Here is a 13628-nt window from a genome sequence, read left to right as displayed (position 1 = left end):
ACTTAAAGGGAATGCGAATTTACAATTTCATATCATATTTTACCACGAAAGTGGTATTATGTTACACTTTCAAGTTTTTACTATCAAAATATCAAGTTTTTAATATAATTGAACCAAATTTTCTATTTTTAAAATCCATTGAAAAATCACGAAAACTCAGTTTCGATATATCAATAATTTTGTCTTGTCGAGATTGTTCGCCCGTTTGATGACATCACTATGACGTGGGGATAAAAAAGCACGGGAATCCTATACCCATCTCTAGCTTCTTGCCTGTCAAAACTCTGGGTCCGATAGCGGAGATAGTGGCACCATCTCACGTGCAAGATATATCTGTGACGTCAGCCTACGGGAAACGTTTTAGCCTTTCATAAAAAGTGGATTTCGAATAATTTCATATGAAGCATTTTCAAATGCATATTGCCAAATAACCAAAAATTGGAGAATTAAAAGCTTGATATTTTTGAATTCACAGAAATTAATTCTATCTTTTGTTATATAAATCAGAGGTTTTTCAAACTAAGCTTCTCATTCAGTTTAAATATATGGGGTCATCTGTAAGCAATCCAATCATAACTTACAAAGTGTGCCCTTGACGGCAAAAGTCCATGGAATGTTTTCGACTCACAATCCCACATACTTCTGTCCTACCTCTCTTTTGGAACACCCTGTATATTATAAATTATAAATAATTATTCCTCTTCAAAAGGCGTCGAATTTTAACGTTGTCCTTTTTGAATGAATTTAGTTTGAGACGCTAGAGCGTAAGATTCAGGTCTTCGTGTCTAATATTTCTTACTAGAACACCCATATACAAATTTAATAAAAAGTAACATTCTGGGGCGTTCAGGTTGACTTGTTTAGAAAAGGAAAATCCCAGGTTAAAAATCGGACGTCTGTTAACGACGGGAGGCGTTTTGGCGGATGCACGCAGACCCATGATGATGTAACGATAAATATCGCTCATAAATAAAATTTTCCGCTTCAAATTTGATTAACTTATACTTTTGACTAGAAAATACAGAAAAGGAACAGTTATTATGAAAAGCTTAATTTTGATACAGTTATTTCGCAAGGAGAATATAAGTACCGACGTCAAACTATATAGTTTTAAAATTAAATGTCAACATCCTGTAGGCTTTAATAGTAATATATGAAACTAGCATACGATCAAATAGCTTACACTTTGCTTACACTAACTTCACCTTAAAAGTCAAATTGTTCGTTATAAAAACTAAAAGTACTCCGATTCACTGAGTCCAAAAAAAGGTAGCGGAGGGTAAAAATATTTTAAACAAGTCAGAAGCACGTGACCGTTCAAAGAAACCCTTTTATTTTTAAAATTAGCTGCAATATCGAGAAAAGAGGACTATGTGTCCAGTTCCACTTCATAAGGAGTCTTTGAATCTTATCATCATGTGGTGCCTGCTTAGGGTTCGAAAATGACGGTAATTTTGGAAAATGGTAAATTACGCGGTAATTTACCGCGTAATTTACTTTAAATTCAATAAAGCTGTATCATTAATGATCCATTATTTCTTGTTAAATATTGTGATACTCTAAAACTCTGAAAAAGTCAAAGAATTAAAATTTTGCGGATGTGTCAAGATTTTGTTTTTTATTCCATGTATTCATTTCAAACAAATAGTTCTGCAAATTTAAGTATAAAAGAGAATAAATAGCCACACGTTGACTAAAAATGGGTCTTAAATGCCGCTGCGATGACAATGTGGGTAATTATAGTCTTCCACATCTATTCAACGTTTATGTTCAAACTTATAAAGATTTAATTTATATTAACACGTGAAACTCGACCCCCTGCTATTTTAAAAATTAAAACTTAAAAATAAAAGTAAAAACTAGAGCCCGTTTTCAAATATAATGGAAGCGATTTTCTAAAATAGCTTCTGTGGTAGTTTAAATAGGCAAACAGTTGCAGTTTCTGAAAGTAGCTATATCACAACTTGTCTCACATTATTCTAAAGCTAATTAGTTAACCCAAAATAGTTCTCTTTTAACTTCCCCTGAAATCAGATAAATATTGCAATTCGGAGAATAAATTTAAACCAATGGACTAATTAAGAATGAAAACACGTGTTTCCGAAAAATCATTATATTTATTTTTGAACAATCCGTCACGGGCCTCTAGTTTTGATCACGATAAAAAATATTGAAGTTGAAATTCTCTCCGTCCGTTAAGACAACTGCTCAGCTGTGGGTTACCAATGTAATATCTCATAGCTAAGATCCAATATTTGGAGCAAAAGTCGGAAATAATTAAACCACCGTCGTTTGAGAATTTAAGCCCTCCCCCCAACAGATATTTATTTTAATTAATATATTTTTAGTTATAGAAGATGATGATACCTGAATTATCAGAGCGGAATGATAATATTGATGTGATTAAATCGAAATGTATACAGTGTACATGTATAGACAACCTTGAGAAGCGTGTACATTAATTTAATAACGAGTAGCTTTGGGTTTCACTCTTACATAGGTAGTGCTGACATTACGTGAGGTTCAAGAGTCGATTTTGTATTAAATAAATAAACTACCGAAGAAAATATTTGCTTAAATCCTTCCTTCGAATATTAATTTTAAATTTTTTTTAGATAATTTTACAAAAAAATTAGGTTTATTCGCTGTTTCGAGGAAAGATCAAGGCAGAGCCAGTCTTCATGTAGCATTTTACTTAAGAAACAAATACAGGGTGTTACAGAATGCGTGATATGACTGCTGGAGTTCCATGGGGGATTTTTAGTCAAAATTTTCTATGGCATTTTTCCGTCCGGGGCACCGTTTAAAAGTTATAATTTGAGTGTTTTACGGATGACTTATTAAAATTAATAGTTGCTTGAAGTACAGTTATTAAAATTTTCAGTTTAAAAGATATGATTATAAAACATCAATTATTTTATTTTCCTTTAGTAAATTTTCCTACCGTTCTCTTAGAATTAAAATCGGCTTACTTGAATTTAAGGGGTCATCCAATCATTACTTGTAAACCGGAAATATGTCATGAGGCATTTTCGACTCAAAATCGCCCATAGAACTCTGTAAAACTGTCGTTCGCGGTTTCGCTCCCTTAATTAATAAAACGAGTGAAAAAAATTATAATGAAACGAAATGAAATATGGGTTTATTGTACATGGAAAAAGTTGTATACAACTCACGAGAACATGCACATTTCAGAAAGAAAATCATAAAACATAAGTAACAATCACAAGTAAGTTAATAAATATGTTACTACTACAAAAATTATTCTTTGCAGCCATACAGAGGTAATACAGCGTCAATTAATTGGTCAAAAATAAAAACTACAGAGTATCATGAGAATAACACAAGAGAATTAGTAACGCGAACAAATTTAAGAATAATAAATTAAATCATTGAACTAAATTGTTTTTTGTTTGTTTAGTATTGATTAATGTCATCTCATATATTTAAAACATTAGTAACCATCTACATCCACAGTTAAGTTAAAAATTATGAAAACACTTTTCAAAAATTACTCTTTACAACCATACAGAATAAGTTGTTTGACATCAATTAATTTGTCGAAAAAAATGTCAAATTTATTAGTGAAATTATTGCATATTCTTTGCATTCGGATAATTGGATTAATACTTTTACGGGGAATATAGAATGTATGCACATTTCGTAGTCGTTTGGGAATTAAGATATTAATTGATTCTAGTAGTTTTGAGAGTGTTATACGATTATTTAATAATTTATAAACAAAGGTTATATCGTTAAAATACAAGATGTCCTGAAGTTTTGGAAGATTTAGTATATTTAACAAGGAATCATAATTATAATTTGCTCGAGGTATAAAGAATGTATGACAATTTTCGCTAAATTTCCGCTGAACTCATTCATATTCATACTTTTAGTAAATAGAACTGAACTTGTTTCTGTTACACAAATATTTTATTTAATATAAATCATGTTAAATTAATTCAACCGAAATTAATTTTCCATTTTGATCTCTGTAACAATGTTTTAATCATCTTAGGAATTGTTCATCATATACCCAAAAAAATACTTTACAGTTACAAACTGGTAAACTAGGTTAAATACGCCTATTAATTACTTTCTTGATCTGTATGATACACCTCTTAAATATAACTTTAAAGGTGGCACATTTAAATTAATTTTAATAGCCGCCCTTCTCCGCTTTAAACCGGTTAATCATAGTTTCGTACGAGAGATGGTATGTTTTGGTCACTGCGGAACGAGGGGTCGGACGTTTTGGAAAAAGTGTACGGGATTTCGAAATCCAATTTGATTTCTTCGGATTTCATTTGATTTTATCGGATTTCACTTGATTTCATCGGATATTGTTTGATTTCAGAATTCGATAAAATCCAATGGATTTCGTCGAATTTCGAGATTTTTCCCGTGAGTCCGTCGGATTTTGCTATTTTTTCCGTGATTTCGACGGATTTTTGCGATATTTGCCTTAATTTCGTTGGAATTTGAGGTTTTTCGCATGGTTTCCTCGGGTTTTGAGATTTTCTCCGTGATTTCGTCTGATTTTGTGATTTCTTTTGAGTTTGGATTTCGTGAATTTTGTAATGGATTTCACGATTTTTGACTGATTTTGTTTCTGATTTTGTGATTTCTTTACTGATTTCGTGATTTCTTTGTTGATTTTGTGATTTTTTACTGATTTTATGATTTCTTTACTGATTTTGTGATTTCGTTGCTGATTTCGGATTTTTTATGGGATTTCGAAATCAGCGTTGATTTCGGATTTCTTAAGTTGGATTTCACGGGTAGCGTACGAGATTTAATGAATGACCGACCCCTCGCTGCGGAAGCCCTAAAAGAAATCCAAGATTCTCTTTATTTATAGTCGCACGCTTGTTCCATTAGTTTAGGTGGAAGTTATTTACCCAAATTCGTGAAAGTAAGCTAACATTTATTAAGTAAGCCCCAAGGGGAAATTTCATTTTCTACGAAAATTAACAATGCTTTAAAAGCGTTTTATCTTCTTACATAGGTAGAGCGATCCTCTTTTCAAATGCCGGATGTAAAAAAAAAATTAAGAAAAAAAAACAGGTCAGTAGCTACGCCGTAGCAGTTACTAACGTAACTGCATCTCTATCTTCTTATAATGAGAGACTGCCCACTACCGGCTTATACCATTCACGTATTCAGTGGAGATACCTACTACCTATTTCTCATTTTCCTTAAAAACAATTACGAAAAATAATATAAATTTTAGTTAAAGACGGATGGTTTCAGGGCAATCCGAATCACCCGGAAATTAATTGAATTCGAAAAAAGTGCGCTGATTTTAATATTACATAAAATGCTATGGAATAAATTCCTTGATCTTGAGTATATGACGAGTTAATTATAGTTTAAGGCATAAATATGATAATTAATGATAATGGAATTTTTACAATTTTAGAAAGTGTTTAATTTGCACCTCTGCCACTCTGGCAAACTTACGTTTCGCTAATATACTAGCCAATATTAGTTGATATTTTACCATCTTAAAAAATCAATTAAACTAACTTAATTATGTTAAATATTAATTTTACTATTGAACCTTTGAGAAAATCAGTATATTAAGTAAATAAAATTTTTTTTAATTGAAATGTATTTGATCTTGCCACTACTATGGCCTCTTATACGCGTATGAAAATTAGTTTATTGTTGGCAAAGTTAATTTTTATTTACAAAGACATTTTTTATTAATTATTATAACAAATAAAATTCTTCTGATCCAGTTAGCATTATTTATCAATAATAAACCCCCAATAAATGTCTACTGATTTTACCTGTGGAATTGAAAACTGGTTTGAATATAATGCATAAAAAATGACATTGTTCATACAATAAGTTATCTTTTACGTCAAGGTTATAGTTGGGTTCATTTCAAGTTTAGTTTTTCAGAAATTCTTCCCCGTTCATTATTATTAGTTTTTATTATAATAAAAAATTAAAGCTAATGGAGCAGTGTTTCGCATGATTATAAACCGAAACGTGTTAAGTATGGTTGTGACGAATTGAAGATGTTTTTTCTTTAATTGTCTTTGTTAGCCATAAATGAGATGTTCATTCAACGAAAATTTGAATAAACCCTTAGAAATATTTTGAATAAACAAATAATAATAAACAATTCTAATTGATTGACAGATTTGACACAGGAAATCAATACAAAAATTTACAGCATCGCAAACCTGGTTCTTACAAATAGACTGCGTGATTTTATAAATAAGAATTCCTTCGTATTGTTTATATTTATTTGAATGGGAAAGTTTTTGGGAAAAACATATCCGCGTTGCTGTTTAATGGCCGATCGCTTTACGGTATCTGCATGCCAGTCAAAATAAAACTTTACCAAAAATGAAACGTTACATAGACTTTCCTGATTGATGTAATTAGTTTATACATGCCACCGTGACTAATAAGTTATTTCGCTTTGTAAGCAAACAATATTTGACTTAATCTACTTTTTTATGTGAGCTAACTCAATTTATCAAGACGGTTTTACGTTCTGTTTTTAAACAATAAACAATGGTTCAGACGAATTTAATAGAATTAGAAACCACGTAGTGTGTGAGCTTTCCAACTAATTCATAGCGAAATTGCGGGACCAACAATGCAATAATTTAAGTAGAAACAATGCAAAAAAAGAGAGTTTCTGAGGCTCTGGGCCCAACCCTTCCGAAATTATAAATCAAAAACCTTTTTCATGTGGAAAATGTTTTTGAATGTAAATTTTAAAATTGAGCTATGGTAAAATTAATGTATTGATAATAGTTCAATATTCGCTAGTTATTTTAATTCTATCACCAATTTTGATACTTGAAAACAACGTTAGGAAAAAAAAATTCCATTTTCGATTTCCAAATCGTTGTATTATTTAGTAAATCTTTAATTCAGAGATTTGTAATGATCTTATATTACAAAAAATACATGTTTTTTTCTGTCTTAAAAATAAAGGTCGGACTTATTTACTCCAGTTATAATTCGTTTCAAGAGAATTAAATTTTATTCGAAAATTAAAAATATATTAAAATTGTAATAATTAATGATCAAGGCTATGAAGCTATAAAAAGGTTTAATAAATAAAATGAAAAATGAAATGACGTTTTTATTTGAAAGTCGGGAAAGCGGTTTATCCAAAAAACGTGACGTAGCGATCCCCAGTTGAAACGTATCCGTGGTATAATTAACAATAACCTCATTCTTTCGAATAAAAACGAAAACTGTTCTTGTTTATTGGGGCTCGCTTTTAAAGGACACGCGAGGCCGCTTAGATACACCCATATACTTTTAATATAAATACGTATAGATATATATCCTTTTTTTCCTTCTTTAAAATATTCAACATTCAATTATTTCAAGAATATTGAAAGCTCTGGAGGAAATAGTTGAATCGATTAGAAAAAAATACATTCTTAAGAATGCCTGTAGGGTCAAGTTAAAGGCCCGAAATTTAAAGATAAGAGGCCACAACATATAACTTTATTCCTTTCGTTATATCTTTAAGAGCAACAATCTTCTTTTTATTTAATTTCCTAACTAAGGGAAATAAATTTTCAAAAAGTAAAGTATTTAAAATTGTTTTTGAAAAAGGTAATTTTTACTTATAAACTTGTCCAACTTTCTTTGCATAATTTATATTATACAATATAAAGTCCTTAATGTTTGGTAATGAATACAGTATGAAAAAAAAAAAGGTTGAAAAACTTTATTTTCACAAAATAAGATTCGTTTTTAGTTAGTATGCACTTTTGTGTAATATTGGCTTTTTATAGGCACTGAAATTACAAAATATCGCTTTGAAATGCACCCACATATAAATATTGAGGGTAAAACGAAAAAAAGAAAACGTATTCTCGCGTTTCTTGTTATCTTAAACCTGAAAGCGCGGCTCAAACTTCATTTGTAATTCATATCGACTTGTAGCAAAGGCTGTTGGCATCTGCCCGTAAATTGATACGACATGACTATAGAAAACGTCTTTTCACTCCCTCTCTTGCTTCTTTTCCTTTTAGTTTTTGCGGTCTTGAAGGCTTTCTGAAGTATTAGGCCAACCCTTTCAGGGTGGCTGAGAGCCGCGTCTAGAAATAGTGAAGTTATATGCAGTATTCTGAAGTCCCCATAAATGTCCCGGCAACAGTCTCTAAATTAATATATATTTTTCTAATCGTCACATATATATAGGCAGGAATACATACAGCTAATAGGAATAATTATGGAGCCATATTCTCATCGTATCTAAGCTGATTTTGTATGACTATTTTTACCCCGCCAATAACCTATACCGCTGCGAGAGTGCTCGTTGCACCTTGCGCGCTTCTGACCTCGTGTTGTTACCAACAATTGAAATCACAGCTAGAAAGACTTCAGATTTATGAGGCGTGACGAATAGTACTCAAGTTCGGCCCAGAAGAGCAGCATAGAAATTCACATGGGAGATACGGAAACACTATGATTCTTATTTTCTGTATGTGTTCTTGATACAGGCATATTAGTTAAATAATGAAACGTAGTCATTTGATGTGAAAATAACATATGTATAACTAGCATAAAGTGAAAATACATATTTAAGTAAATATACCTTTTATTGAAATAATTTAAAAATGCTAATTAAATGCTTGAGAGGCAGCACATATGTGTCATACGTATAGGGCTCTTCTTGTTAGTACTTCGAGCGAAAGGGTTTAAGTTTTTCTAAATAGATTAAAGGAGCCACAACAACAGTGAAGCGAGAAAGGGGCGAAGATAGAAAAATTTAAACCGAAGGAAAAAAAAGTATGATCGAGACCCATTTTTTTCGAGCCTGTCTGGCGCCAACCACCATACTCCCAAACTGGTTTAAGTGAAGTTTTTATATACTTCAAGCTAAGCTTAGGGCAGGTATATTGAAGTATAAAAAATTAATTAATTACTTAGAACAATACATACAATGAAGCCTGGTTGTAGAAATGACTTTAAATTGAATTCACATGCTGTTTATTTATTTTTAAATAAAAATACAAAAGATTCTAATACTTTCAGATTTCACATTGCTGTTTTATTGACACGTAAAACGTGATATGTTGCATCGGGAAAAATATTCTGTATAGACAATTAAATGGACAATATATGTATGAAGTTCATTGGCATATCTTAATTCAAGACTCAAGAGGTGTATGTTCATTTTGGTCACTTAAAAGGATGTGTCAATTGCAAGGTGATTTGATATGTATTGTTATGGCTAAACCTAATTAAACCTAAAATAAAACAATACTGATTTTGGCGTTGACCTCAAAGTTTAATTGTTTAGTTTTTAATGAAAGCCTTTTCAGAGAACGATGACATTTGAAGAAACAAAAACATAGTCTTTTGATCCCTATTGCCAAACAGAACTAGAAAAAACTGTTTTCTAATCATCGGTCGTAGTATCAGCTGAATGTGATCTCACTTTTGGTATCCACATCCCATTCTTATTCGTAGGATAAGGTGGATAATTTCAGATAATTAATCTGCCGTTATTATACTGTACGGTCATAAACTTTAACATTGGTTTCTATGTTCTTAAAAAAAACATACTAACAGAAAATATAGAATGAAACTATTTTTTCGAGCAACTTTCATAATTTTATCATATAATTGCATACTGTGATATACTTCAAATAATTGAGAGCATTAAATACTGGGGACCCTCTAAATATATAGAAGTAAGTTAAAATAAAATATTTTTTAAACATAAAAATATCATTCTACCAAAAAAAAAACGAATAAGATTTTCAAAATAATTTTTTTTAATTATGAAATTGGCTATTGCTTTATAAATCAGACCAATAGTGAGTTACAATTACAGTAGGGGTGTGCGAATACCAGTTTTTGGGTATCGAACCGGTTATCGAATACCAAAAAATTTTCCTTATCAAATACCGAATCGAATAGTTTATTCCATATCGAATACCGAATAGTTGGGCCTTGGTAATTTTTTCCTTCCCGATTAATCGGGAATAGTTAAGCCTAGTAACCGCGAATATTTAACCCTAATATTCGCGAATACTAGGCCAACTATTCGCGGTTAATCGGGTAGTAACCCTAATTTTCGCCAATAGTCAATACAAAGCAAGGAGAAGAACATTTAGAAGCTCCTAAATTTCAAAATACCTCTCCTCATTGGTGGTCAAGTATTTCTTAAAATTTTCCTATGCACTTGCTGGTAGTTTTTGATGGTAGAGAAATTAAAATTGGGATGATATTTTTTTAAATAAGGTGGGTCTCTCTAGTGCCAAGGCCCAAGGACCTAAATTTATGGTAGTCGAACTTTAACCGAATAGTCAGTTCGGTATTCGATATTCGAATCGAATAGTGAAAATGGACTTATCGAATACCGAATCGAATTATTCGGTTCGGTATTCGATCGAATTATTCGATTGAAGCGGTTAACCGCACACCTCTAAATTACAGTATCCATACACATTAGATATACTGTAAATCATCTTACTTGTAGTTCACCCTTTGTAAAAAAAACTTTCTTATAAACCACTCTGAAAGTTTTGCCCCAACTAGATCATGCCTTTCACCAACTTGTTACTTTTGATTACATCTATAGGCCTAACTTCAAAACCCATGGTTTTAATCGCTTATTAATCTCCCATCCAGGGTAAAAATGGCAAAAGGCAACCACTTTTTCTTTTTATATATTATTATTTCTTATATATATATATACATATTTTTGTTTCTTTTCGGCTTAATTTTTATACTCCGAGGCAACTTGCCATCTCTCCACCGACCCACCCCCCTTACCTAACACGAAAGTATGGGTGACTGACTTTACATCACTTCACTTTTTCTCTCGAATATCCTCAGACCCAGTTTCTTCGCGCGTAGTTACCTTTTTCTTGGTATTAACACAAATAACGTGTTGTGATACCAATTTTCTTCCCCTTAGGGTATTTTTCTGTAAACTCCTCCCTCTGTGTTTATAAAGTGAAGACCCAGATCGAAAATTATTCGATATGAAATTCCAATGAAGCTAAGGCGGGAGTGTTTGTTATATAAATACACTTTATTAAAATACTGGTTTCCTTTTGAACGCGGTAGATTCTAAACTTAGAAAAGCTACTTAATTCGTTAAGCCCAACGATAAAAATTCTCAAAACATAAACTCGATCTGCATGGAACAGCGTCACGTTTTTAATTTTTTTTTCGCGTTGAGTAACCTTCGCTTCGAAAGGAGAGCACTTTTTACTGTAATCGAGATCGAAGGCTTTGATCGCTTGCTCTAAATATTTTTTCTCGTCTTGACTCGACTTTAAGGAAACATTTTAGAGTACAATGACCAAAGCAAGTGTTTTTTAATTCATTTTTATTTTGTTTTTCCTTATTTTGCGAAGTTATTTTTTTGTTCTTAACCCTCAATAAAGTAGTTTAATGGAAGGCTAGTAAATTGTTGTATATTGACAAGTGTAGGTGCTGGGTGCTATATTATTATTTAAAAAGAACAATTCCCAAAATATTCTTGCAAAGAACACTTTTTATTTTTTCGTCATTTTTGATATTTTAAAACACTTTTTACAAAAAACTGTTATATTACAGAAAACATTTGAGTGAGCTTATCGTTTTGACTCACTGTCGACTATATATACAACCACGCGAGTATCATTGCATTTTTTTTTTAAAGTCAATGAAGTGAAAACATAAAAACTATAGTACAATAGGGATGATTTTGAAACGATCGTAAATTTTAAACATCCTTTTGTCTAATTTCATGCGTTTAATTTACATCTAAAACAGCATCTGGGCGGATTACTTGGGAAGATTATTATACATTATGAAACAATCTTCGGGATGAACTATACGAAGTTTCTCATCACATTCAGAAAAATTGAGATTATTTACAAAAGCTTTTGTGAATTTTTTGAGGGGAACATTCTGATACTCGACGTCTTATTAATAGATTATAATATAGAGAGTGGAGATCAGCTTTTCGAGCGCCGTTTTGGGAAAGTTAGTTCGAAATAAGTTAAATTTAAGGGGGTTTTCGGGTGTTTGTTTACTAGAATTTATAAATAGCTTTAAAAGAAATTTTTGGAAAATTTAGACTGTCCCTGTTGTATTAGTTTAAAATCTGTAGTCCGAGTATTAGTTAGGTATGGTCCAAATTTCACTCTAATATATGGGCACAGCCTTTTTTGTTTTTCTGATTTCAAACTGTCCTAAAAACCGTAGAATTTATATTTTTGGAGTATTCAAGTTCTTTGATAATTATTTTCAGCATGTTGTAGACTTTACGTATGCGTCATTTGAATTATTTAACCTAGTGGAAGAGTTCTAGTTTACCAGTCCCAAGACTTCTTCTTTTCGTGAACGCTGTTAACCGGAAAGAAAAATATAAAGAACTTGTTAAAAAGTAATATCTTTACAATCTTTTATATAAAAAATAAAGCCATTTAATTATTGAGGGAAATAATTTATATTCTACGCTATTTGAAACCAGGAATTTTATATATCGTTTAGATACGACCGACTTCATTTTTCTTTGAAGAAGAAAAAATAGCACCCATAACCGTTTTATCGAACTGAAGAATCGTACTGTCTTTGAAGATGCATGCTAATAAGAAATTCTTTCCTTGTTTCTACGCGTTAAAAATTCGTTCTGGCAATCTAGATCCAAAGAAGTACTTCCTACTTTTTAACGTTGCCAAAAACTTATAAACAAGGATTTATCGCTTCTTTATGCTAGTTATATTTTTAGACATAAACGGATATAAACTTAAAACTTCTGTTATATTGAACGAAATTAGGCTAGATTATTTTAGTTTCAATTCAAACTCGACCTTCTCGCGCTTAGCTGATTTTTTTTGGTTTTACACAGATGAATGACGGGGCAAGGGGTGACTCATGCTAAAACTATTCGCACTAATATTTGGTACCTTAACGATTATAAAACTAAATCTATGTTCTTGCTTGATTTAAGGTCTATAATCTTGGGGGTCTGCTGGTGCGGTGAATAATTTTGTACTTACACGATAGGCACGTGTTTCTTGATGTAGACGGGTTGTTCTTTGTAGACGGATACTTGAACGGGGACGGGCTTTGGCACAGGAACTGGTACGTATTTCTTGATGTGGACGAGATAAGGCTTAGGGACCTTGACGTGGACGGGGTAGGGCACATGCTTGTGGACTGGTACGACCTTGGGAACAGGAATGATGATTGGTTCGATGACCTTAACTGGGACTGGGTAGTGGATGGGCTTCTTAATGATGACAGTCTTGGGGATGTGGACGATTTTGGGAACATGGACAACCTTGTGAACAGGAACAACCTTGTGGATAATGTGGGGAACTGGGTATGGCTTGGGGACCGGGTAAGGTTTGTAGACTGGGACCACCTTAGGGATCGGAATGTACTTGGGCACTGGGTAAGGGTGTGGAACGTGAACGTGCTTGGGAATGTGTTTCACGATGAATTTGACTTCCGGCGCGTGCCACCCGTGTCCGGCTTGAACGTAGCAGACAGCTGCTAAAAGAACGGCGCAAGCTGCTAACACCTTCATGATTAGCTAACCAGATAGAAATAAATTTTTGAAGAAAAAAATTATTAACAATCACATTGTTCACTTAGACGCGACTCAGTTTGCGCGCAACTTTTTG

At 32.2% G+C, this 13628-nt stretch overlaps 1 protein-coding gene across 5 annotated transcripts in view; it reads right to left on the bottom strand.

Annotated features, from left to right (window-relative positions):
- Positions 1-11486: 11486 nt before the first annotated feature.
- LOC149610716 (uncharacterized) overlaps positions 11487-13628 on the bottom strand; it is a 97385-nt gene continuing 95243 nt past the window's right edge. For all 5 annotated transcript variants that reach the window (XM_089858902.1, XM_089858898.1, XM_089858900.1 and 2 more), the window contains 2 exons: positions 12999-13537; positions 11487-12342 (listed from right to left, as the gene is read on the bottom strand). In XM_089858902.1, coding sequence (XP_089715028.1) covers positions 12309-12342; positions 12999-13531 — 567 coding nt within the window. In that variant the 5' untranslated portion in view covers positions 13532-13537 and the 3' untranslated portion in view covers positions 11487-12308. The remainder of the gene's footprint in view (positions 12343-12998; positions 13538-13628) is intronic.

This window comes from Phalangium opilio, unplaced genomic scaffold (assembly GCF_054372755.1).
Source record: "Phalangium opilio isolate 3A_F unplaced genomic scaffold, DU_Popi_V2 ptg000329l_1, whole genome shotgun sequence".
Classification (NCBI taxonomy): Eukaryota; Metazoa; Arthropoda; class Arachnida; order Opiliones; family Phalangiidae; genus Phalangium; species Phalangium opilio.
This window is presented reverse-complemented; position numbering and strand designations above follow the sequence as displayed.